This window comes from Bombina bombina, chromosome 5, assembly GCF_027579735.1.
Source record: "Bombina bombina isolate aBomBom1 chromosome 5, aBomBom1.pri, whole genome shotgun sequence".
Lineage (NCBI taxonomy): Eukaryota > Metazoa > Chordata > Amphibia > Anura > Bombinatoridae > Bombina > Bombina bombina.
Genome location: NC_069503.1, coordinates 869,470,411 through 869,498,244, shown reverse-complemented (window position 1 = coordinate 869,498,244; position 27,834 = coordinate 869,470,411). Strand labels below are relative to the sequence as shown.

At 38.9% G+C, this 27,834-nt stretch overlaps 1 protein-coding gene across 1 annotated transcript in view; it reads left to right on the top strand.

Annotated features, from left to right (window-relative positions):
* Window positions 1–27,834, top strand: part of CCDC178 (coiled-coil domain containing 178) — an 835,363-nt gene that overhangs the window by 195,244 nt on the left and 612,285 nt on the right. Inside the window, 2 exon segments of the mRNA XM_053715876.1 lie at window positions 12,598–12,781; window positions 22,862–22,924. Of these exon segments, the coding sequence (XP_053571851.1) occupies window positions 12,598–12,781; window positions 22,862–22,924 (247 nt within the window).

Here is a 27,834-nt window from a genome sequence, read left to right as displayed (position 1 = left end):
TAGGAACTGTCTGCCATAAGTCCCGTGTGGTGGCAACTATTAGAAAACATTCTTCTAAAAAATAGGAGGGGAAGAAAACGGCACACCTGGTCTATCCCATTCCTTATGAAAAATTTTAGTAAACCTCTTTAGGTATTGGAAAAACATAAGTACACACCGGCACTGCATATTATTTATCCAGTCTACACAATTTCTCTGGCACTGCGATTGTACACATTCATTCAGAGCAGCTAAAGCCTCCCTGAGCAACAAGTGGAGGTTCTCAAGCATAAATTTTAAATGTAGAAATATCAGAATCAGGTTAAATCATCTTCCCTGAGTCACAAATATCACCCACAGACTAAGCATATTGTGAGGTAGTATCAGACATGGTTCTTAAAGCGTCTGTATGCTCTGTATCTACCCCCAGAGCTGTTTTGCTTTCCTTTAATTTCAGGTAGTCTGACTAATACTGCTGCCAGTGTATTATACACAACCTTTGCCATGTCTTGTAAAATAAACGCTATGGGCGCCATTGATATACTTGGCGCCATTTGAGCGTGAGTCCCTGGAGCGGGAGTCAAAGGGTCTGACACGTGGGGAGAGTTAGTCGGCATAACTTCCCCCTCGACAGAATCCTCTGGTAAAATAAACGCTATGGGTGCCCTTGATGTACTTGCCGCCATTTGAGCGTGAGTCCCTAAAGCGGGAGTCAAAGGGTCTGACACGTGGGGAGAGTTAGTCGGCATAACTTCCCCCTCGACAGAATCCTCTGGTGATAATGTTTTTAAATACAAAAAATGATCTTTATTGTTTAACATGAAATCAGTACATCTGGTACACATTCTAAAATGGGGTTCCACCATGGCTTTAAACATAATAAACACAGAGCCTCCTCTATGTTAGACATGTTAGAACTAATAAAGAGACTAGTAAGCTTGGAAAACACTTTAAATCAAGTTAACAAGCAAATATAACAAACGTTACTGTGCCTTTAAGAGAAACAAATTTTGTCAAAATTTGAAAAACAGTGAAAAAAGGCAGTAGATCAAACGAAATTTTTACAGTACATGTAATAAGTTAACAGAGCATTGCACCCACTTGCAAATGGATGATTAACCCCTTAATGCAAAAAACAGATAAAAAAAAAAAAAAAAAACGACATTTTTTTAAACAGACACAACAAAACTGCCACAGCTGAGCTGTGGATTACCTTCCCTATAACTAATTCTATGCAAAATTTAAGCCAGCCATGTGGAAAAATTAGGCCCCAATACGTTTTATCACCAAACATATGTTAAAAAACGATTAAACATGCCAGCAAACGTTTTAAAACACATTCTTATAAGAGTATGTATGTCTATTAATAAGCCTGATCCAGTCGCTATCACTGCATTTAAGGCTTTACTTACATTACTTCGGTATCAGCAGTATTTTCTTAGTCAATTCCATTCCTTAGAAAAATATATTACTGCACATACCTTAGCATATATCTCTATCAATCAGCCTGGTACCAGTCGCTTTCACTGCATTTAAAGGCTGTACTTACATTACTTCGGTATCAGCAGTATTTTCTTAGTCAATTCCATTCTTAGAAAAATATTTTACTGCACATACCTTATTTGCAGGAAAACCTGCACGCCATTCCCCCTCTGAAGTACCTTACTCCTCAGAATGTGTGAGAACAGCAACTGGATCTTAGTTACGTCTGCTAAGATCATAGAAAAAACGCAGGCAGATTCTTCTTCCAAATACTGCCTGAGATAAACAGCACACTCCGGTGCCATTTAAAAATAACAAACTTTTGATTGAAGAAATAAACTAAGTATAAAAAACCACAGACTCTCACGACCTCCTATCTATGTTGAGACTTGCAAGAGAATGACTGGGAATGGCAGTTAGGGGAGGAGCTATATAGCAGCTTTGCTGTGGGTGGACTCTTGCAACTTCCTGTTGGGAAGGAGAATATATCCCATAAGTAATGGATGATCCGTGGACTGGATACACTTAACAAGAGAAAGGTAGATTTGCAATTAAACTTTACAGAGGGTCTATTTTTCTGAGCGTCAACTGGTTCCGTACTTGATCTTTCCAGATCCTCAAGAGTGTTCAGTGTGCAGCTTCAAATTCCAATTAATCAAAATTGTCTGATTGGGCCATATTTCTCAGGGAACTACCTCTAATTGTAGAACTATCTTCCGGTTGTGTGTCAAAAAACTTAATGAAAGTCAAATTCCAAATAAATGTATTTTCATCCAAAATATTTAAAATCAAAACAAAATTTCTGGAATGTAGAAACCTCAAGCCATAACTTAAAGGGCCATAATACCCAAATGTTTAAACACTTGAAAGTGATGCAGCATAGCTGTAAAAAGCTGACTAGAAAATAGCTCCTGAACATCTCTATGTAAAAAAGCTGCATTTTAGTGTGTCTGTCCTGGGACAGCTGAAAGCATGAGCCTTGTGAACTCTCATATTATTTCACCAATCAGATAAAGGAAGCTTACTATGAAATCTCATGAGAGTTAAGTCAAATCTCATGAGATCACAGTAAGAGTTCATGACCTCAGCACTGCTGATGCTGATTGGCTGCTGTTCATTTCTTCATTTTTTTTTATTTTTTTTTACCTGCAGCTGGGAGCAGCTGAGTATAACTTTTTACACATAACTTACTCTGCTGGGCTGAGGAGATTGTGAGGTAAAATATCTTCCTTTTTTATATAGAGATGCTCAGGTGATATTTTCCTGTCAGCTTTTTACAGTTATACTGCATCAGTTTCAAGTGATTTAGCATATGAGTATTATGTCCCTTTAAGAATTTGCATTCTATTTATTAGTAATCTGATTGGAGGATATATTAATTAGTGATATTTCCTCCTGTTGTATATCTTGATGGTCTCCTGATGAACCTAGATGGTCTCAATTCCATATTTTGCTCTACTCCCCCTCCCTCTATTAGTTGTTTGGGGCCCAATGAAAATATTTTCTTATTTCTCTAGGGATTAGTTGAGCTAAATTACTATACAAGACTCTATTATTATTATAGTTAGAGTTCTCAAGAATAATCTTCTCAATATCAAATTATGTTTAGGAGAATTAACATTTGTTCTTGGGCTAGCTTCTAAACTATAAGATACCCTTTTGTTTAAACTGGTGAGTTTTAACCCCTGATGACTTGCTCACTGATTGGATATCTACAGATCTATAAAAAAAAAAAATAATAATCAATAGCGAAGGGGTTAGCATCAGGTTCAGAGCCTGTCGACTCCTCCAAGTGACCCTTTTTTTCTAGAGAAGAAATATGTTTATTATTTCTCTTATCCCTCCTATATGGTTTATTATAACTTCTGGGTCTTCTTCTCTCAACCCCTTACCAGACCATATTTTAACATGTTACTATGACTCAAACATAAAAATATTGATGTGTATAATCTTTATTATTTCTCAAGAACTTAGAATGTTCAAAGGGATATGAGACTCGTTTTTTCTTTCATATTTCAGATGGAGCATGCAATTTTAAACAACTTTCTAATTTACTTCTATTATCAACTGTTCTTTTTTTCTCTTTCTATCTTTTGTTGAAAAACAGGAAAGTATGCTTAGGAGCCTGCCCATTCCAGGAGCACTATATGGCATCAGTTTTACAAGAATGTTATTCATTTGCAAGAGCACTAGATGGCAGCACTATTTCCTTCCATGTAGTGCTCCAGATGCCTACCTAGGTATCTCTTCATCACTGAATATCATCGGAACGAAGCAAGTTAGATAATAGAAGTAAACTGGAAACTAAAATGGTGTGCTCTGTCTGAGTTTCATATCCCTTTAGCCTAATTTAACAAGTTCTTTGGTTACTTCTACTGTTTCTTTAAGAATTCTATAAAAAACTAATCATTTTCATCACAGTGTTTATACTTAACACTACCTGTAAGACCACTATCTTGGCTTTTGGAGCTCCCTGGTAGTACTTATACTTACATTTTTAGGCACTAATTCAGCTTGTTGAGCATGTGGAGATGGAGTCCACAAATTTCCCTTATTAGTGGAATTCTTATAGGCACTGCCATATTGTTCGGGAGGATATGACATCATGAGGGGTACGTGTTTATGAAGAACGTGCACTTCTTCCATATTCAGCATCTATTTGATTGACATGCATATGATAAGCAGCTCTTGGTCACTGAATATTTTATTTTTGACGCAATATATTAAGCAGGTTTTTACCATGCTAAAGTTTTTTTATTATATGATTTATTTGTTGTAATTTATAAGCAGCTACTTATATAGTTAATTTAAATTATACGCCTTAGTGTTTTTTCTATGGCCCCAATTTATCAAAGTCTGGCGGACCTGATCCGAAAGTGTCTGCCAGACCTCGCTGAATACGGAGAGCGATACGCTCTCCGTATTCAGCATTGCATCAGCAGCTCACAAGAGCTGCTGGTGCAATGCCTCCCCCTGTACCCCGTACTCGATCGGGTTGAATTGCGGCGATGTCTGTCCGCCTGCTCAGAGCAGGCGGACAGGTTATGGAGCAGCGGTCTGAAGACTCGCCAGAAACACGGGCCCACAAGCTCCATACAGAGCTTGATAAATGGGCCCCTATATGTTTAGATAGCGCGTGTTATTGGAAGTAGCATATATATTTATGTGTACTCACTCTTTGACTGTATATACTGTATGTAGGAATCACAGCCACAGCCCACTGTCCAATGAACATTAATACCGTTATGTGCTCTGTGTGAAAATATTGCTAGCATAGCAAGAAACTTTAGAGTGTATTGCTGAAATATATGGTGGAAGACAGCTTTTTAAACCCACTACTTCTGGGGAAATTACAAAGACTGATGTGCGCAACTCTAAATCTAGCTCTGAAGGGGATTTTATTCCGATGAAACTTATGATTGTGTTAGAGACTTTAGGTGTTATAGATAAAACCTGTCTCAACTTCTGCAGTTTGGTTTAAACCTAGGTTAGAGGTTTTAGAGGTTGTTGTCTGTATTGAAGCGATTTCTCTAATGTACAATATTGGATATATTTTAGAAAAGAAAGAAAATATTTAATGTGCCTTATAATTTGTTCATATTATTCAAATTCAAATTTAAAAGCATATTTCCAAATCACCTAAAGAGCATTCTGCCATTACTAGGCTTACAAAGAAAATGCTCTCTTACTTAAAAGACTCTGGAGCTTTTAGAGATATTATAGATAAAAAGATGGAGCAAAATCTAAAAAAAACAAAACAAAACTGATTTTTCTGATTTGTTTCATCCTATGCTTTTGAGGTAATTCAGATAGAGCATGCAATTTTAAGCAACTTTCTAATTTACTCCTATTATCAATTTTTCTTCATTCTCTTTGCTATCTTGATTTAAAAGGCAGGAATGTAAAGCTTAGGAGCTGGCCCATTTTAGGTTCAGCACCCTAGATAGTGCTTTCTTATTGTTGGCTAGATTTAGCCACCAATAAGCAAGCATAACCCAGGTTCTGAACCAAAAATGGGACGGATCCTAATCTTTACATTCCTGCTTTTAACATAAAGATAGCAAGAGAATGATGAAAATTGGATAATAGGAATAAATTAGAAAGTTGCTTAAAATTGCATGCTCTATCTGAATTATTAAAGAAACAATTTGGGTTTAGTATCCCTTTAAAGCTACAGATGCTTGGTCTACGAATATTTTTCACTCTGTTTCAGAGTCATCTGAAGCTCAAACTCTGTTCCCTTTTCTATCTATACTATAATCGCGTTTGTAACGCGTCTATCGCCGTCGGCAGTTGCGCACGCATCCTCAAAGGAATGTTGGCTGCGCGAGGCAGTCAAAAGAATGTTGACTGCGTGCGCAGGCAAAATAATCTACCTGGATGCAGTGAAGCTACATCCCGGTGGATTCCGAAAATGGCAGGGTGGTGAAAGAATCAGCACCCTGTCATTTTCGAAATCCACCTGAATGAAGCATAGGCAAACAAAGCCTTAAAAAAAACAACAACACACAACCGCTCGCACGAAACGACAAAAAAACACGTAACCGCCCGCAAGAAATAACAAAAAAACCTAACCGCCTGCACAAAGTATAACAAAAAACCCTAACCTCCCGCACAAAGTATTAACAAACACCTAAACCGCAACCCCCACATCGCAAAATAATAAAGTAATTAACCCCTAATACGCAAATAACATAATTAAAATATTAACCCCTAAACCGCCAACCTCTCACATCGCAATAAACCTAATTAACCTATTAACCCCTAAACCGCCAACCCCCACATTGCAATAAACCTAATTAACCTATTAACCCCTATACCACCAAACCCCCGCGTCACAATAAACCTAATTAACCTATTTACTCCTAAACCGCCAAACCCCCACATCGCAATAAACCTAATTAACCTATTAACCCCTAAACCGCTAAACCCCCACATCGCAATAAACCTAATTAACCTATTAACTCCTAAACCCCCAGAACGCAAATAACTAATTTAATTACTAAGCCCCCTAACCTAACACCCCCTAAATTAACCCCAATACTAAGTCACACTTAAAATAATAAAACCTAACATTAAATTACAAAAAAATTAATGTAAAATTACAAAACATAAAAACTCTAAAATTACAGAAAAAAATAAACAAAATGATCAAAAATAAAAAAAATTAAACCTAATCCCTATGAAAATAAAAAGCCCCCCCCCCCCCCCAAATAAAAACACCTAAACTACTACAATCTAAACTACCAATAGCCCTTAAAAGGGCCTTTTGTAGGGCATTGCCCTAAGTTAAAGGGATACTGAACCCACATTTTTTCTTTCATGATTCAGATATTAAGCAACTTTCTAATTTATTCCTATTATCAATTTTTCTTCATCCTCTTGCTATCTTTATTTGAAAAGGCAGGAATGAAAGCTTTGGAGCCGGCCTATTTTTTGTTCAGTACCCTGGAGGGGGCTTGCTAATTGGTGCCTGCATTTAGCCATCCAATCAGCAAGCGCAACCCAGGTTCTCAACCTAAAATGGGCCTGCTCCAAAGCTTTTATTCCTGCTTTTTCAAATAAAGATAGCAAGAGAACGAAGAAAAAATGATAATAGAAGTATATTAGAAAGTTGATTAAAATTGCATGCTCTATCCGAATCATGAAAGAAAAATTTTTTGGTTTAATATACCTTTAACCCCTTAATGACAGAGGATGTGCCAGGTACGTCATCCAAAAAACTCCTCTTAACGACACTTGACGTACCTGGCACGTCCTTCCAGCTGTTTCCAGGGTATTTTAGTGATGCCTCGATATTGAGGCATCACTGCAATCCCCTATTTTCCCCACAGTATCCAAGATGGTAGAAAGGGGAGGGTTAGAGAGATGTATGGGGGGATCAGGGAGGTTGGGGGCTAAGGGGGGGATCCATCACTGCAGACTGTATGTAAAAAAAAAATACTAATAAAAGAATAATTGTTTTTTATTTCAGTACTGGCAGACTTAAGATGGCGGTGACAATTGTGAGGTGGGGGAGGGAAGAGAGCAGTTTGAGGGGGGTCAGGGAGGGATCAGGGGGTGGGATGTGTCAGGTGGGAGGCTGATCTCTACACTAAAGCTAAAAATTAACCCTACAAGCTACCTATTTAACCCCTTAACTGCTGGGCATATTACAAGTTTGGTGCGCAGCAGCATTTAGCGGCCTTCTTATTACCAAAAAGCAACGCCAAATCCATATCTGCTATTTCTAAACAGAGATCCTAGAGAAACATTTACAACCACTTGTGCCATAATTGCACAAGCTGTTTGTAAATAATTTCGTGAGAAACCTAAAATTGTTAAAAAATAATTTATTTGATCGCATTTGGCAGTGAAATGGTGGCATGAAATATACCAAAATGGGCCTACATCAATACTTTGGGTTGTCTACTACACTACACTAAAGCTAAAATTAACCCTACAAGCTCCCTACAAGCTCCCTTATTAACCCCTTCACTGCTGGGCATCATACACGCGTGGTGCACAGCTGCATTTAGCGGCCTTCTAATTACCAAAAATTACCAAAAAGCAACACCAAATCCATATATGTCTGCTATTTCTGAACCAAGGGGATCCTAGAGTAACATTTACAACCACGTGTGCCATAATTGCACAAGCTGTTTGTAAATAATTTCAGTGAGAAATCTAAAATTGTTAAAAAAAAAATATTTGATCGCATTTAGCGGTTAAATGGTGGCATGAAATATACCAAAATGGGCCTAGATCAATACTTTGGGATGTCTAAAAAAAATATATACATGTCAAGGGATATTCAGGGATTCCAGAAAGATATCGGTGTTCCAATGTAACTATCGCTAATTTTGAAAAAAAGTGGTTTGGAAATAGCAAAGTGCTACTAGTATTTATTGCCCTATAACTTGCAAAAAAAGCAAAGATCATGTAAACATTGGGTATTTCTAAACTCAGGACAAAATTTAGAAACTATTTAGCATGGGTGTTTTTTTGTGGTTGTAGATGTGTAACAGATTTTGGGGGTCAAAGTTAGAAAAACTGTGTTTTTTCCATTTTTTCCTCATATTTTATATTTTTCTATAGTAAATTATAAGATATGATGAAAATAATGGTATCTTTAGAAAGTCCATTTAATGGTGAGAAAAACTGTATATAATATGTGTGGGTACAGTAAATGAGTAAGAGGAAAATTACAGCTAAACACAAACACTGCAGAAATGTAAAAGTAGCCTTGGTCCCAGACGGTCAGAAAATGGAAAAGTGCTCTGGTCACTAAGGGGTTAAACAGCTATTTTACATTTAAAAAATACTAAGTCCCCCTTAACAGTAAATCCCCCCACCCACCAGAATAAAAAAAACTAACCCTAAAAAAACCTAAAGGGGCATTTGTATGGGCAATTCCCTTAAAAGGGCATTCAGCTTTTTTTTACTGCCCTTAAAAGGGCAATGAGCTCTTTTACAGCCCATTAAATCCCTAATCTTTAAAATAAAAAACCCTCAAAAAATAAAAATAAATCCTAAAACTAAGCCCCAAATAGGTACTCACTGTTCCTGAAGTCCGGCAGAGAAGGTCTTCTTCCAGGCGACTCTATCATCTTCTATCTTCATCCGGAGCGAAGGCGGCTCAGAGCGGAGGTGCGGTGCTGGCTTCTCCGATCCACAGGTCCTCAGCGGTGGTGGTCCTCAGCGGAGTAGAGGCTCCTCTTCATGCGATCGTCCATCGCACACTGAATATTGAATGCAAGGTACCCCATATGTATTGGGGTACCTTGCATTCCAATTGGCTGAATTTTTTAAATCAGCCAATAGGATGAGAGCTACTGAAATCTTATTGGATAATTTAAACAGCCAATAGGATTTCAGTAGCTCTAATCCATTTGGCTGATTTCAAAATTTCAGCCAATAAGAATGCAAGGTACCCCAAATTGATTGCGGTGCCTTCCATTAAATTTTTAGTGTACGCCGGAGATCGGATGAAGAGGAGCCTCCACGCCGCTGGGAATCACCGCCGCTGAGGACCGCTGCTCCGGATCTGCGCATCGGGGAAGACCGCGCCGCCTTCGCATAGGATGAAGATAGAAGATGATGGAGCCGCCTGAAATAAGATTTTCTCCGCCGGACTTCAGGAATGGTGAGTACCTATTTGGGGCTTAGTTTTAGGATTTTTTTTATTTTTTTTGTTTTTTTATTTTTAAGATTAGGGATTTAAAGGGATGTGAAGGAGCTGGTCTTTTTTAAGGGCAATGCCCATACAAATGGCCCTTTAGGGGCAATGGGTAGTTTAGTTTTTTTTAGTGTTTTGTAATTTGTAATTTTTTTTATGTAAAAGAGCTGGTTAACTTAGGGCAATGCCCTACAAAAGGCCATTTTAAGGGCTATTGGTAGTTTAGTATTACATTAAAGGGTTATAAATATTTTCTTTTTTTAACTAATAAAAACATGTCATCATTTGTAATATGAGGGCAATCACATGATCTGTTTCTATTAAAACCCTTCACTCTATCACCGAGATTACGAGTTTTGCGGTAACAGGGGTGCGTTGCTAACGAGCCTTTTTTTTTTACGCTACCTTAAGACAACGCTGGTATTACAGGTTTTTTAAACCCGGCGTTAGCCGCAAAAAGGTGGGGGTAGAGTAAGATTTAGCTCCACATCTCACCTCAATACCAGCGTTGCTTAAGGTAATGGTGAGCTGGCAAAACGTGCTCATGCACGATTTCCCCATAGGAAACAATGGGGCTGAGCCGGCTGAAAAAAAACTAACACCTGCAAAAAAGCAGCGTTCAGCTCCTAACGCAGCCCTATTGATTCCTATGGGGAAAGGAATTTTATGTCTACACCTAACACCCTAACATGAACCCTGAGTCTAAACACCCCTAATCTTACACTTATTAACCCCTAATCTGCCGTCCCCGACATCGTCGCCACCTACATTATAATTATTAACCCCTACTCTGCCGCTCCGGACACCGCCGCCACCTACATTATCCCTATGAACCCTTAATCTGCTGCCCCCAACATCGCCGAAACCTACATTATATTTATTAACCCCTAATCTGCCCCCTCAACGTCGCCGCAACCTACCTACACTTATTAACCCCTAATCTACCACCGCCAACGTCGCCGCCACTATAATAAATTTAATAACCCCTAAACCTAAGTCTAACCCTAACACCCCCCTAATTTAAATATAATTTAAATAAATCTAAATAAAATAACTACAATTAAATAAATTATTCCTATTTAAAACTAAATACCTATAAAATAAACCCTAAGATAGCTACATTATAACTAATAGTTACATTGTAGCTAGCTTAAGGTTTATTTTCATTTTACAGGCAACTTTGTATTTATTTTAACTTGGTAGAATAGTTATTAAATAGTTATTAACAATTTAATAGCTACCTAGTTAAAATAAGTGCAAATTTACCTGTAAAATAAATCCTAACCTAAATTACAATTACACCTAACACTACACTATCATTAAATTAATTACATAAACTAACTACAATTAACTACAAATAAATTAAATAAACTAAAGTACGAAAAACAACAAACACTAAATTACAGAAAATAAAAAAAGAATTACATTTTTTTAAAACTAATTACACCTAATCTAATCCCCCTAATAAAATAAAAAAGCCCCCCAAAATAATTAAATTCCCTACCCTATACTAAATTACAAATAGCCCTTAAAAGGGCCTTTTGCGGGGCATTGCCCCAAAGTAATCAGCTCTTTTACCTGTAAAAAAAATACAATACCCCCCCAACATTAAAACCCACCAACCAACCCTACTCTAAAACCCACCCAATCCCCCCTTAATAAAACCTAACACTAACCCCTTGAAGATCACCCTACCTTGAGACGTCTTCACCCAACCGGGCCGAAGTCCTCAATGAAGCCCGGGCGAAGTGGTTCTCCAGACGGGCAGAAGTCTTCATCCAAGCCAGGAAGAAGAGGTCCTCCAGATGGGCAGAAGTCTTCATCCAGACGGCATCTTCTATCTTCATCCATCCGGCGCGGAGCGGGTCCATCTTGAAGACATCCGAAACGGAGCATCCTCTTCATACGGTCGCCGCCGTAAACTGGAACTTCAATGAAAGTGACGCAATCCAAGATGGCGTCCCTTGCATTCCTATTGGCTGAAAGATTTCAATCAGCCAATAGGATTGAGCTCTCATCCTATTGGCTGTTCCAATGAAGAAGATGCCGTCTGGATGAAGATTTTTTGCCGCCTGGATGAGGACTATTAGATTAGGTGTAATTCTTTTTTTCTTATTTTTTGTAATTTAGTGTTTGTTTTTTTAATGTAATTTAGTTCTTTTTATTTTTAGTAATTTTAGTGTTTATTTTTTTTTGTAATGTTAGGTTTTAGTGTAAGGAAGGTTAGGTTTTATTTCACAGGTAAGTTTGTATTTATTTTAACTATTTACTAACTAGTCTACCTAGTTAAAATAAATACAAATTTACCTGTGAAATAAAAATAAAACCTAAGCTAGCTACATTATAACTATTAGTTTAGGGGTTAATAACTTTATTATAGTGGCGGCGACATCGGGAGCGGCAGATTAGGGGTTAATAGTTTTATGTAGGTGGCGGCGATGTTGGGGTTGGCAGATTAGGGGCTAATAACTGTATGTAGGTGGCGGTGATGTTGGGGGTGGCAGATTAGGGTGTTAGGTTTAAACATTTGTTTTATTTTCCCCATAGACATCAATGGGGCTGCGTTACGGAGCTTTTCATTCCGCAATCGCAGGTGTTAGACATTTTTTTTGACGGCTCTCCCCATTGATGTCTATGGGGAAATCGTGCACGAGCACGTAACAGCAGCGCTTGATTTCGGTGCGGTATGGAGTACAACGCAACCATATCGCCCGCACAAGCCTGCTTTTTTAAAACTCGTAATACCAGCGCTATAGGGAGGTGAAATAGCGCCACTTTTGTGGCGGTCATTAAAATCCCTATATCGCTCAAAACTCGTAATCTAGCTGTTTGATCTTTATTTATTTTTTGCTGCTAGACAGACATTAGCTGGTATGGCAGATATGTGCAGTGAGACACATTTGCATATCTGTTGTTTATGTAGTGCATGTATTACATTTTTTCATATTTTAAAGTATATATTTATGTTTCCTGGACAGCTCCAAGACCAAAATACGGCATGAAGCAGATATTGAACGAATGCAAACAAGTATTGAAAAAAATCGTGAGCAGATCATAAACACAACTAAAGAACTCTCTGAGGTCTCTTGGAGTCATGAAATAAGTCGAAAAAAATTGTCAGACTTGGAGGAACGGATATTTAAAGAAGAAACCCGCTTGAAGGTGACTACTAACTTATTTAACTTTCAGAGATAAAATATTACACCGACAGGAAACCCAACATATTTCTCTCATGATTCAAATAGATTATACAATTTTATATACCTTTCCAATTTACTTCTATTATCAAATTTACTTCATTCTCTTGATATCTTTTATTGAAGGAGCAGCAACTACTGGGAGCTAGCTTGAATACATTGGATGAGCCAATAACAAGAGGCATATATGTGCAGCCACCAACCACCAACTAGCTCCTACTAGTGCATTGCTGCTTCTGGACCATATGTACATATGCTTTTCAACAAAGGATATCAAAAGGAATGACGCAAATTAGATAACAGAAGTAAATTGGAAAGTTGTATAAAATTGCAGGTTACTGTCACTTTATTTATTTTGTACACAAATATCTTTGGAGGGTATAAGTACAAGATGAATATTTACAAAGAAAAAAATTAACATGAACCTGCAATGTGTGACAAAATGAGTGTTATTACTGATGACCTCATAAATGACAATAAAGCATAATTGATAACATAATATAACTACAGCGATAATTACTTCATTAGATCAGTCATGAACACAACCTAAAATAGTGTCCTGCACCATGCTGATAGTATGCTAAAATAATAACCTGTACAGTATATCATTTTTATTTTTTTTATTGAGGTTCAAGGCATACATATAAACTCTATAGCAATAAACACAAAACATGTGAATATAACAATTTTCAAAAATATTTGCATAGAAAATGATTTGCCTCCCAGACTGTATACCTTCAGTATTAAATGAGGCCACTTTTGGACCTCTCAGTATAATGGGTTTTAGAGAAGTATAGAAGGTAGTACTGATCAGATAGAGACCACTTTTGGGTCCCAGATGGTGAACCTCATTTTCCTTTGTTTTCTAACAGAGATATATGTAACTCAAAAAGATATATAAGAGTCTAGTAAACAGTCTAACTCATGGCATACTGACAGATGTACAATAAATAATGACGCTCTGGGATAATAAATGAAGAATATATGGAGGAACGGTGGAAGTCTGAATAAGTGCTATCGGAACTAATACAAAGACATCTTAAGGCGGGATTTTGTGTATATGTTAAATAGCCTGAGGGATGTTTATAACTTTATGGAGATGTGTTCTATTGTCTAAGCTTTTCCACACCCTACTTATGTTGAATATATCTGGAGGTCCCCAAATAAAAATAAGAAATTAGCATTCCCTCTTGGGAAGGTGAGTTTCAGGGAAAAGATGATACTCATAGGGCTCTTAAAAATATACCAAATACACATGAGACTGTAACTTGCATACTGGAGAAGGCTTAGCAGGCAGACAACAAAACCCCTTAACAGCTATGGTATAAGACAGGTCCCGTTACTACTACCTAAATAGCCTCCTATATACACATTTATATTATTGCAGTATATAAAAATGAACAAACGGATGGTATATGAAGCAGTGATTAATAAACAATGCTGACAGCTATATGGTTGCAGCTTATCTGGTTAGAGAGCGTATATTACAATATTCTCCATATACTGGAGCAAAATGATTTAATTAACCTTGTCGGTTAGCTTGTGGGAGAATGAGATTAGCAAGCACATGCATGTCATATCTAACAAAGAATTAGTGCTATAAGACATACTTGCTAAATGATGACTATTAAAGGTGTCCCCATCTACTCCTCTACATTACTATAGTGTATATTAGTAGACAACCAGGTTTCATATAAATAAGGGATTAATTAGCATCACAATTGGAGGTAAGAACATTACCGATGGAGACTTCATGAACGGACCTTACCATACTCCAGTACACATCGCTTAGGGGCTACACATATATGCAATTTGCGAAAATGTCCCAATCTTGAACAAAAGAGGTATATAACAAACAAAAAAAACATATCCGTTGATTATCGGATCGTCATCCAGTGGCCGCTGCAAAGTGGTGAACTGGGGCACAGTGTGGGGAACTCCAATATGTACAAAGTTCATCACGTTGGTGAAGGAGAGTGCGAACATCACCCCACGCCAGTCTTTCTCAGCGACCAGCACAAACCTATCATTCCCCGAAGAGACCGAGGAGCAGGGCAGCCGTCTCTGAAAACACCTGACATTGTAAGTGCAATCACGGGGAACATCATGATGCCGGCCTTAGTCTCAGCAGTCTCAGAGGCATTGCGGCCTAAGCCACTCTCAATGGCGCAGCAGTAAGTATCTGTAGGTTCAGTGGCTTCCTCTATCGCTGGATGGGAGGTGGCGTATTTACCCCAAGGTTTCTTAGGAGCTCTGGCCGTCTCTCTGGCGGTTGGGCGCTTGGGGTCCTGCTGAATGTGGGTGTCTTTAGTATAATTTTCTTTAGCAGACATTAAACCAGTAGGCAGCCGTTCCCTTTTATGGTCCACCATAGTTGTGTTAGTAACAGGAGCGGTACAACCCAGGATTGACTTTGTCTCCTTCTCCTTGGCTGAATCAGAGTTGGTAGGGTCTATTCCTGGTGAAGATCTTTGTGAAAGAAGGTCTGAAGGCAAACTAGTTATCTCTTCCTCAGTACCACTTGTCTGTGCCGCACCAGCAGATATGGCGTATGAGATCTCGTGGGTGACCGATTTTATAGGTTTGAATAGGTCATCTTCCAGTTGGGTAAGATGCTGTAGCAATAGATTCTCCAGTACTTGAAGAATTTGCGTCTCCATTTTTACTGTAGAGATTAGCAGTGTCCAAAGCTTGGTTTAGCACTGCACACTCAAGGCACAGCTAGTTGTGGGGACAGGCTGAGGCTTCTATTATAGGGGAAGGCCTCAAAGTGAAAAGTCCAGTACTGAGGGCAGTGAAGCCCAGTCACCTTCCAAAACCCTATTTCTGGAAAGCAGACATCTTCAGACAAGCCTCTCCACTATTTTGAGCAGGGTATTGATAAAAATGTAGCTTTAAATTGGAGATCAATGGAGGAAGCTTGAGGAGCTGTAGTTCAGTGCGACCTGCAAGATGGCCGCTGCCTGGGTGTCATCTGTTATATTATTTTAATATAACTCTGTTGCTTGTGAATAACTATCGGTCAGATTACGAGTTTTGCGATATGAGTGGCTCGGTAAGAACTTGCAAGTTATTTCCACCGCTCACCTTTAATAGCGCTGCTATTACAGGTTTTCCAAAAACCTGCGTTTGTGGGCAATATGGCAACGTTGAGCTCCATACCGCACACAAATACCAGCGCTGCTTTGAGCTGGTTTTTCGTGCATGATTTCCCCATAGACATCAATGGGGAGAGCTGGCTAAAAAAAAGCCTAACACCTGCAATAATGGAGCATAAAGCTCCGTAACACAGCGCCATTGATTCCTATGGGGAAAGAAAATGTATGTTTAAACCTAACAACCTAACATAAACCCCGAGTCTAAACACCCCTAATCTGCTGCCCCCGACATCGCCACCACCTACATTACATTTATTAACCCCTAATCTGCCACCCCGACATCGCCGCCACCTACATTACACTTATTAAACCCTAATCTGCCGCCCCCAACATCGCCGCCATCTACATTACACTTATTAACCCCTAATCTGCCGCCCCCGACATTGCCCCCACCTACCTACACTTATTAAACCCTAATCTGCCGCCCCCAACATCGCCGCCACCTACATTACACTTATTAACTTCTAATCTGCCGCCCTCAACGTCGCCGCCACCACTATACTAGTTATATTAACTAGTTATTAACCCCTAAACCTCTGGCCTCCCACATCACTAACACTAAATAAATATATTAACCCCTAAACCTAACCCTAAGTCTAACCCCTATCTTTAATATAATTAAAATAAATCTAAATACAAATCACTATTATTACCTAAATATTATTTAAAGCTCAATCCTATTGGCTGATTGCATCAGCTATTAGGATTTTTTACCCTTTAATTCCGATTGGCTGATAGAATTCTATCAGCCAATCGGAATTCAAGGGACTCCATCTTGGATGATGTCATTTAAAGGAAACTTCATTCTTCAATAGCCAGCGAAAGAAGAGGATGCTTTGCGCCGGATGTCTTAAAGATGGAGCCGCTCCGCGTCGGAAGGATGAAGATAGAGGATGCCGTCTGGATGAAGACTTCTGCCCGTCTGGAGGACAATTTCTTGCCTCTTGGATGAAGACTTCTCCCGGATTTTTTGAGGACTTCTTGCCGCTTGGATGAAGACTTCTCCCGGCTGGATGAGGATGGTTGTCCGGTCTTCAAAAACTGTAAGTGGATCTTCGGGGGTTAGTGTTTTTTTAAGGGTTTATTGGGTGGATTTTAATTTTAGATTAGGGACTTTGGGCAACGTAAAAAAGCTAAATGCCCTTTTAAAGGCAATGCCCATCCAAATGCCCTTTTCAGGGCAATGGGGAGCTTAGGTTTTTTAGGTAGTTTTTTTTTTGGGGGGGGGGCTGGTTGTGTGGGTGGTGGGTTTTACTGTTGGGGGGTTGTTTGTATTTTTATTTATTTTTTTACAGGTAAAAGAGCTGATTTCTTTGGGGCAATGTCCCGCAAAAGGCCCTTTTAAGGGCCATTGGCAGTTTAGTGTAGGCTAGGGTTTTTATTATTTTTTTTGGGGGGGGGGCTTTTTATTTTGATAGGGCTATTAGATTAGGTTAATTAGGTAATTAGTTTAACTATTTGATAATTTCTTTCTTATTTTGTGTAATTTAGTGTTTATTATTTTTTGTAATTTAGATTTTTGTTAATTTAATTTATTTAATTTTAGTGTAATGTTAGGTTTTAGTGTAAGACAGGTTAGGTTTTATTTTACAGATAAATTTGTATTTATTTTGACTAGGTAGCTAGTAAATAGTTAATAACTATTTACTAACTAGTCTACCTAGTTAAAATAAATACAAAGTTGCCTGTAAAATAAAAATAAAACATAAGCTAGATACAATGTAACTATTAGTTATATTGTAGCTAGCTTAGGTTTTATTTTACAGGTATGTATTTATTTACTTTTAAATAGGAATAATGTAGGTATTAATTGTAATTTTTATTCAGGATTATTGTAATTATGTTAAAGTTAGTGGGTGTTAGGGTTACGTTAGGGTTAGGTTTATGGGCTAATAACTTTAGTATAGTCGCGGCGACATTGGGGGCAGCAGATTAGGGGTTAATGAGTGTAGTTAGGTGGCAGCGATTTTGGGGGCAGCAGATTAGGGTTTAATATTTAATAACAGTAATGTAGGTTGCGGCGATGTTAGGGACAGCAGATTAGGGGTTAATAAGTGTATGTAGGTGGGAAGCAGATTAGGGGTTAATAATATTTAACTAGTGTTTACAATGTGGGAGTGCGGCGGTTTAGAGGTTAATATGTTTATTATAGTGGTGGCGATGTCCGGAGCAGCAGATTAGGGGTTAATAAATTTATTTTAGTGTTTGCAATGTGGGAGGGCCTTAGTTTAGGGGTTAATAGGTAGTTTATGGGTGTTAGTGTACTTTTTAACAGTTTGGTTATGAGTTTTATGATAGAGCTTTGTAGCATTAAACTCATAACTACTGACTTTCAGTTTACGGTACAGATCTTGTAGTTATAGGCTGTACCGCTCACTTTTTGGCCGGACAGGCAAACTTGTAATACCGGCGCTATGGAAGTCCCATTGACAAAGTGCTGTAGTTACGTTGCGTGACGGTCAAAAAAGTGTGCTGTACAGTTGTACCTACAAGACTCGTAATAGCAGCGGTAGTGAAAAAGCAGTGTTATACAGCTTTTTCACTCATAACGCAAAACTCGTAATCTAGCCGTATGTGTTTAACCCTTTCAAAATTTAGAATCAGCTAAAGAGCACCAACACACTACTGGTACATAGCTGAACCCCTATGGTCCCCAATATTCAAAACATTGACAAATTGACAAGAATCTGCCTGTTTGAGTTCGCCAGGCTCCCAGTCCATCGATCTGTCAATATATAAAAAAAAAAAAGGGGGCTGACCTACGAAGTGCTGACGAGTGGTGATGTGTATCCCATAGGATATAATAGGGATTGCGGCTTCAGAAAATCTCTGCGACAGTGCCATTTGTCGGCACTATCAGCTGATTTGTGGGGAACGGTCTGTATATGAAGTGTTACTACAAAGCAGAGACAGTGCATTCACTCAAATAAAAAAAAAACTGTTTCTGTGTAGGAACACTTCAAATAATACATACCTGACTGTAACTAAACCCACACTACCTGCCTCACACGGGAAAATGTTGTCACTGAAAAGGTGAGACAAATATGGCTGAAACCCTGTACCTAACCTGCAGGGCTGGCCTTGGAATATATTGCACTAATGGAGATGTATCCCAATTTAAATGGAGATTATTCCCTTGGAACGCCCAGCTAACTCCCACAGAACGCCTTTCTCTACGTCGTGTCTGCAATCTACCCTGCTAATAAAGACAAAAAAGAAACAATTCCTATTATAACAATATATACAATATATATACATTTATATACAATGTTTAAATTAAATGCATGTTCTTGTATCATGCATAGTAATTTAAGTATTGTATAGATTTGAAACATCTTTTTTTTGTGAATTCTTTTTATGATGTTAAACATAAATATATTTTACAATATACAATGATGTTATAAAAGACAGTAGTGGAAAGTTTATAATTTATATATTGATAGAACAAGGATGTCTGTCATTTTTTACAGCATGGATATTGTAGTGAGTTACAAAAAACAATTCAATAACAAATCATTTGACAAATACAGCAACAACAAATACTAACATTTTCATGTCCTTAAATTAGTACACTTAAGTACATTGACCAATAGGTGGCAGTGCTGCCTTAACACATTTGTATATCTGACTATCAAGTCTACAGCACCTCTACACGGCCACCTGATTCCTTAAAGTTTACAGTCATGTAGCACAAATAATGCAGGATATATTTAAAGGATGCATTATCAGAGTATAAGGAGGAATAAATATAAACAGACCTCTTTCATAAACTGCTTAAAGTTATAGCTATAAACAGATTCATCTGGCTTCTACTGCTTTAAATAGATATTCTAGTGTAAAAGTAAAATACTCTATTTTGTTAGACCATTTTATTTTTAAACAAATTACTTTCTTTTACTATATATTTCATCCTATGTAAAGGGTCTGAATATATACTCACTGTTTGCTTTTGTGCCATTTAAAATGCCTATGCATCTGGTGAGCAAATGGGCAGACGTACATGCTTATACTCACTGACTGTATACTCATCTGGAGAAGAATAAGGGTGTTCCAGGAGAGCAACTTTGACTATGTGTTTAACTCACAGAGTGCATATAGTGATAGAGCATTTTCTTTTCCTTCAGAGTTCTAAAGGCTCCCTTTAAATGGAGAACATTGCTACAGCCTTAGCTTATTACTGTGTTGCATAGTAAAACTTAGCTGAGTTTCCATACAAAATAAGAACAAAGGATGACAGATATATTGAATAGACAAACCTTTAACGTTACCTTAGGAAAAACAAGAAGTGAGATCTACATGACCAAATTCAATAAAATCTTTTATTTTCAGTGATATTACTGTACTGTTAATTTTATTAAAAGATTGTCACTTTGTAAGTTGTTAACATAAAAGGTCTAACATATTCAAGTTTTTTTAATATGTTTACTTTAGGCCCATAAAGCTCCAAGTGTAATATTTATTAAGGTACTTATGGGAGCTCTCCTATTTTTCACAGACATTTTGCACAGAGGCTCTGCATTTTCTTACCAACTGGAAAAATATTATACTGTGCTTTTCTTACATTTATAATACTGTTTGCAAAAGTGCTTCTGTTAAGTACCTGGCACTATTAAAAGCTAATACAATTTTAATCACATTTTTTTATATCTCTTAACACTGCTTTAAAAGAAGTGTTGTGAATAGAGGTAATGGGGCCTATCTATCAAGCTCCGAAAGGAGCTTGACGGCCCGTGAAGACTCGCCAGAAACAGCAGTTATGAAGCAGCGGTCACAAAGACCGCGGCTCCATAACCTGTCCATCTGCTCTGAGCACGCGGACAGACATCGCCGGAAATCAACCCGATCGAGTACGATCGGGTTGATTGACACCCCCTGCTGGCGGCCCATTGGCCGCGAGTCTGCAGGGGGCGGCGTTGTGAGCTGCTGGTGCAATGCTGAATACGAAGAGCGTATTGCTCTCTGTATTCAGCGAGGTCTGGCGGACCTGATCCGGGTCGGATCAGGTCCGCCAGACCTTGTTAAATAGAGGCCTATGGCTCCACTTCCACTCAAATTGCAATGCCAAGAACTCACATCAGCCTTAGCTGTAAGGAAGATACATCTCACTTAAAGTTGCCCAGAACTAAGATGATATTGCAGAGAATGAGATTTAGTAAATCATTAAAGGGACACTGAACCCAATTTTTTTCTTTTGTGATTCAGATAGAGCATGCAATTTTAAGCAACTTTCTAATTTACTCCTATTATCAAATTTTCTTCATTCTCTAGGTATCTTAATTTGAAAAGCGAGAATATATGTTTAAAAGCTGGCCCATTTTTGGTGAAAAATCTGGGTTGTTCTTGATGACTGGTGGATAAATTCATCCACCAATAAACAAGTGCTGTCCAGGGTCTCAACCAAAAATTGGCTGGCTCATTAGCTTAGTTGCCTTTTTTCAAATAAAGATAGCAAGAGAACGAAGAAAAATTGATGAGCAGTAAATTAGAAAGTTAATTAAAATTGCATGCTTTATCTGAATCATGAAAGAAACAATTTGGGTTCAGTTTCCCTTTAATAGTCTAAGACTCAAGGCTGTATGTGTCACCAGTAGTCCCATACGTTCTTGAGTGTACAGTTTTCTTCCCAAAACATATATAATTTGTTTTATCTCATGAAGCACATGCTCGCTATCCCCACTCACCTGTTCCCCCTGCCCACCACACAAAGTTAATTTAAACACTGTGGCCTCTATTTAACAAAGTCTGCCGGACCTGATCCGACAGTGCGGATCAGGTCCGCCAGACCTCGCTGAATGCGGAGAGCAATACGCTCTCCGTATTCAGCATTGCACCAGCAGCTCACAAGAGCTGCTGATGCAACGCCGCCCCCTGCAGACTCACGGCCAATGGCAGCAGGGAGGTGTCAATCAACCCGATCGTACTCGATCGGGTTGATTTCCGGCGATGTTTGTCCGCCTGCTCAGAGCAGGCGGACAGGTTATGGAGCAGCGGTCCTTGTGACCGCTGCCTCATAACTGCTGTTTCTGGCCAATCTGAAGGCTCGCCAGAAACACGTGCCCAGAAGCTCACTAAGGAGCTTGTTAAATGGGCACCTTTCTCTGGAAGAAGTTTCTCGATATAAGGATGAATTGTATCATGCAACCTTCCTGGTGATTCAAAGGGAACACCTTTAAGGGTTTGAGTAAAGCTATTGCTCATCACTGGAAACTTGGTATTATTAGATATCTGCATTTGGATTTGTATGAATATAAAAGAACACTGAATTTGTTTGCAAAAGATGAACAAAAAATGAACGATTTCTCAGAAACAATTTGTTTTTGTCCATGCTCATGTTCTTCAGTTATGATTTCATTAAAATACTCCTTGGTCTACAAAATTGAACTTTAAACTTTTGTAGCCATAATGTGGAGTAGTGGACGTGAGTGGTATACTAGAAGAAAAGCTATATAGCAAATATTCTTACTACTTACAATACCCCCTAGTAATTTATCATCTAAAGCATAGCTGGTCAAGAGATAGCATAAGCAAAATATGCAGACATAGAGACCGAAAGAGCTGTTGTAGTGCACAGACTATTTGAAGGCAAAAAGCTTCCTCTTGGACTCGACAAAACGTCATAATTAGCAACAATAAAAACATGAAAAAGGAGATTAAATTGAAAAGAAAGTGTTTTGTGTTCTTCTCTGTCTGCACAGTATATAAAACGACACCTGCATGTTTGCTTGAAGGCCTACAGATATGGAAATGCCTTGTAAATGCATAGTGCTGAATAATAAATAACGCTGATTTTTCTTTTCATGTGGCACAGAAAATATGTATCTTTTATTACATATCTACAATATCTAAAAGTTAAATTAGTTGTACTGACTTATTATTTTATTTTAAAGAGTCTAGCTGATGGACTGAGGAAACAAATTCTAGATGAAGCAAGAATAATCAAAACCTCACAGGTAAGTCTTAAGAACCCTAAATCCAGCTTTGAATTTGCCGCTGTATTACCAGAGGTCACTGGTTTCATTATATATTACCAAACAATATAAAAACAGTATATTTGGTATCAAAATGGATATATGTAGTTTGTAAAACATTTCTGTTTTACAGATAGGACTTAGGAAGTTTATTTAAGGGGACAATCAACACCAGAATGTGTGTTGTTTAAAAAGATAGATAATTCCTTTTTTAGCGCTGCGGAATCTGTTGGCGCTCTACAAATAACCGATAATAATAATAATAATAATAATAATACCCATTCCCCAGTTTTGCATAACCAACACAGTTATAATAATACACATTTTACTTCTGTAATTACCTTGTATCTAAGCCTCGGCAAACTGCCCCCTTATTTCAGTTCTTTTGACAGACTTGCTTTTTAGCCAATCAGTGCTCACTCCTAGGTGACTTTGCGTGCAGGATCTCAATGTTATCTATATGAAACACATGAACTAACACCCTCTAGTAGTGAAAAACTGTCAAAATGCATTCAGATTAGAGGCAGGCTTCAAGGTCTAAGAAATTAGCATATGAACCTCCTAGGTTTAGCTTTCAACTAAGAATACCAAGAGAACAAAGAAAAAATTGGTGATAAAAGTAAATTGGAAAGTTGTTTAAAATGACATGCCCTCTTTGAATCATGAAATTTTATTTTGGACTTGACTGTCCCTTTAAAGGAACATTACTAAAACAATTGCTTTTTTTTGTCATTATAGTTTCATTTTTGATTAACTACTGTCTGCCCTGTGTGTTTAACCTTTTTATAAAGGGTTTAAGATATAAGCAAGCTCTAGTTTCTATTTCGGTTACACAAAAGAATACTGTTGTATCAGGAAATCAGTTGCTAAACATGTAGAGTCACAATGCACTCACTCTGTGGTTAAATAACATGTGCATGCTTTTGGAGGATAGCTGACTATACGCTGTATGTGCAAGTTTGCCTATATGGTTTAAACAACTCTTAGGGCAAGGTTTACTGCTATGTCCCTTTATTAAGTAACGTAATAATTTGCACATACCAGGATAGAATCATGCTGTAGTATACAGGAAATTCCTCGGTTCTTGTTATTTGAAACTGTACCTAGAATTGTGTCCCACTGGGAGGAAAGTTACCTACAAGTATTATGTAAAAGTTATTAAAAGCAAAAAACAGAATTTATGCTTACCTGATAAATTACTTTCTCCAACGGTGTGTCCGGTCCACGGCGTCATCCTTACTTGTGGGATATTCTCTTCCCCAACAGGAAATGGCAAAGAGTCCCAGCAAAGCTGGTCACATGATCCCTCCTAGGCTCCGCCCACCCCAGTCATTCGACCGTCGGACATGAGGAAATATATATAGGAGAAAACATATGATACCGTGGTGACTGTAGTTAGAGAAAATAATTCATCAGACCTGATTAAAAAACCAGGGCGGGCCGTGGACCGGACACACCGTTGGAGAAAGTAATTTATCAGGTAAGCATAAATTCTGTTTTCTCCAACATTGGTGTGTCCGGTCCATGGCGTCATCCTTACTTGTGGGAACCAATACCAAAGCTTTAGGACACGGATGAAGGGAGGGAGCAAATCAGGTCACCTAAATGGAAGGCACCACGGCTTGCAAAACCTTTCTCCCAAAAATAGCCTCCGAAGAAGCAAAAGTATCAAATTTGTAAAATTTGGCAAAAGTGTGCAGTGAAGACCAAGTCGCTGCCTTACATATCTGGTCAACAGAAGCCTCGTTCTTGAAGGCCCATGTGGAAGCCACAGCCCTAGTGGAGTGAGCTGTGATTCTTTCAGGAGGCTGCCGTCCGGCAGTCTCATAATCCAATCGGATAATGCTTTTAAGCCAAAAGGAAAGAGAGGTAGAAGTCGCTTTTTGACCTCTCCTTTTACCAGAATAAACAACAAACAAGGAAGATGTTTGTCTGAAATCTTTAGTAGCCTCTAAATAGAATTTTAGAGCACGGACTACGTCCAAATTGTGTAACAAACGTTCCTTCTTTGAAACTGGATTCGGACACAAAGAAGGTACAACTATCTCCTGGTTAATATTTTTGTTGGAAACAACTTTCGGAAGAAAACCAGGCTTAGTACGCAAAACCACCTTATCTGCATGGAACACCAGATAGGACGGAGAACACTGCAGAGCAGATAACTCTGAAACTCTTCTAGCAGAAGAAATTGCAACCAAAAACAAAACTTTCCAAGATAATAACTTAATATCTACGGAATGTAAGGGTTCAAACGGAACCCCTTGAAGAACTGAAAGAACTAGATTTAGACTCCAGGGAGGAGTCAAAGGTCTGTAAACAGGCTTGATCCTAACCAGAGCCTGAACAAATGCTTGAACATCTGGCACAGCTGCCAGTCTTTTGTGAAGTAAAACAGATAAAGCAGAGATCTGTCCCTTCAGAGAACTTGCAGATAATCCTTTCTCCAAACCTTCTTGTAGAAAGGATAGAATCTTAGGAATTTTTATCTTGTTCCATGGGAATCCTTTAGATTCACACCAACAGATATATTTTTTCCATATTTTATGGTAAATTTTTCTAGTTACAGGCTTTCTAGCCTGAATCAGAGTATCTATTACAGAATCTGAAAACCCACGCTTTGATAAAATCAAGCGTTCAATCTCCAAGCCGTCAGTTGGAGGGAAACCAGATTCGGATGTTCGAATGGACCCTGAACAAGAAGGTCCTGTCTCAAAGGTAGCTTCCATGGTGGAGCCGATGACATATTCACCAGGTCTGCATACCAAGTCCTGCGTGGCCACGCAGGAGCTATCAAGATCACCGAGGCCCTCTCCTGATTGATCCTGGCTACCAGCCTGGGGATGAGAGGAAACGGTGGGAATACATAAGCTAGGTTGAAGGTCCAAGGTGCTACTAGTGCATCTACTAGGGTCGCCTTGGGATCCCTGGATCTGGACCCGTAGCAAGGAACCTTGAAGTTCTGACGAGACGCCATCAGATCCATGTCTGGAATGCCCCATAATTGAGTTATTTGGGCAAAGATTTCCGGATGGAGTTCCCACTCCCCCGGATGGAATGTCTGACGACTCAGAAAATCCGCTTCCCAATTTTCCACTCCTGGGATGTGGATCGCAAACAAGTGGCAGGAGTGATCCTCCGCCCATTGAATTATCTTGGTCACTTCTTTCATCGCCAGGGAAGTCCTTGTTCCCCCCTGATGATTGATATATGCAACGGTCGTCATGTTGTCTGACTGAAACCTTATGAATTTGGCCTTTGCTAGTTGAGGCCAAGCTCTGAGAGCATTGAATATCGCTCTCAGTTCCAGAATGTTTATCGGGAGAAGAGACTCTTCCCGAGACCATAGACCCTGAGCTTTCAGGGATTCCCAGACCGCGCCCCAGCCCACTAGGCTGGCGTCGGTCGTGACAATGACCCACTCTGGTCTGCGGAAGCTCATTCCCTGTGACAGATTGTCCAGGGTCAGCCACCAACGGAGTGAATCTCTGGTCTTTTGATCTACTTGAATCGTCGGAGACAAGTCTGTATAATCCCCATTCCACTGTCTGAGCATGCACAGTTGTAATGGTCTTAGATGAATTCGTGCAAAATGAACTATGTCCATTGTTGCAACCATCAATCCTATTACTTCCATGCACTGCGCTATGGAAGGACGAGGAACAGAATGAAGTACTTGACAAGAGCTTAGAAGTTTTGATTTTCTGACCTCTGTCAGAAAAATCCTCATTTCTAAGGAATCTATTATTGTTCCCAAGAAGGGAACTCTTGTTGACGGGGACAGAGAACTTTTTTCTTTGTTCACCTTCCATCCGTGAGATCTGAGAAAGGCTAGGACGATGTCCGTATGAGCCTTTGCTTTTGACAGGGACGACGCTTGAATCAGGATGTCGTCCAAGTAAGGTACTACTGCAATGCCCCTTGGTCTTAGAACCGCTAGAAGGGACCCTAGTACCTTTGTGAAAATCCTTGGAGCAGTGGCTAATCCAAATGGAAGTGCCACAAACTGGTAATGCTTGTCCAGAAAAGCGAACCTTAGGAACTGATGATGTTCCTTGTGGATAGGAATATGTAGGTACGCATCCTTTAAATCCACGGTAGTCATAAATTGATTTTCCTGGATAGTAGGTAGGATCGTTCGAATAGTTTCTATTTTGAACGATGGTACCCTGAGAAATTTGTTTAGGATCTTTAGATCCAAAATTGGTCTGAATGTTCCCTCTTTTTTGGGAACTATGAACAGATTGGAATAAAATCCCATTCCTTGTTCTCTTATTGGAACTGGATGTATCACTCCCATCTTTAACAGGTCTTCTACACAATGTAAGAATGCCTGTCTTTTTATTTGGTTTGAAGATAATTGAGACCTGTGGAACCTTCCCCTTGGGGGTAGTTCCTTGAATTCCAGGAGATAACCTTGAGAAACTATTTCTAGCGCCCAAGGATCCTGAACATCTCTTGCCCAAGCCTGAGCAAAGAGAGAAAGTCTGCCCCCCACTAGATCCGGTCCCGGATCGGGGGCTATCCCTTCATGCTGTTTTGGTAGCAGTGGTAGGCTTCTTGGCCTGCTTACCCTTGTTCCAGCCTTGCATTGGTTTCCAGGCTGGTTTGGGTTGTGAAGTATTACCCTCTTGCTTAGAGGATACAGAATTAGAGACTGGTCCGTTTCTGCGAAAGGGACGAAAATTAGGCTTATTATTAGCCTTAAAAGACCTATCCTGTGGGAGGGCGTGGCCCTCTCCCCCAGTGATGTCTGAAATAATCTCTTTCAAATCAGGTCCAAATAATGTTTTACCTTTGAAAGGAATGTTAAGCAATTTTGTCTTGGAAGACACATCCGCTGACCAAGACTTTAGCCAAAGCACTCTGCGCGCCACGACAGCAAACCCTGAATT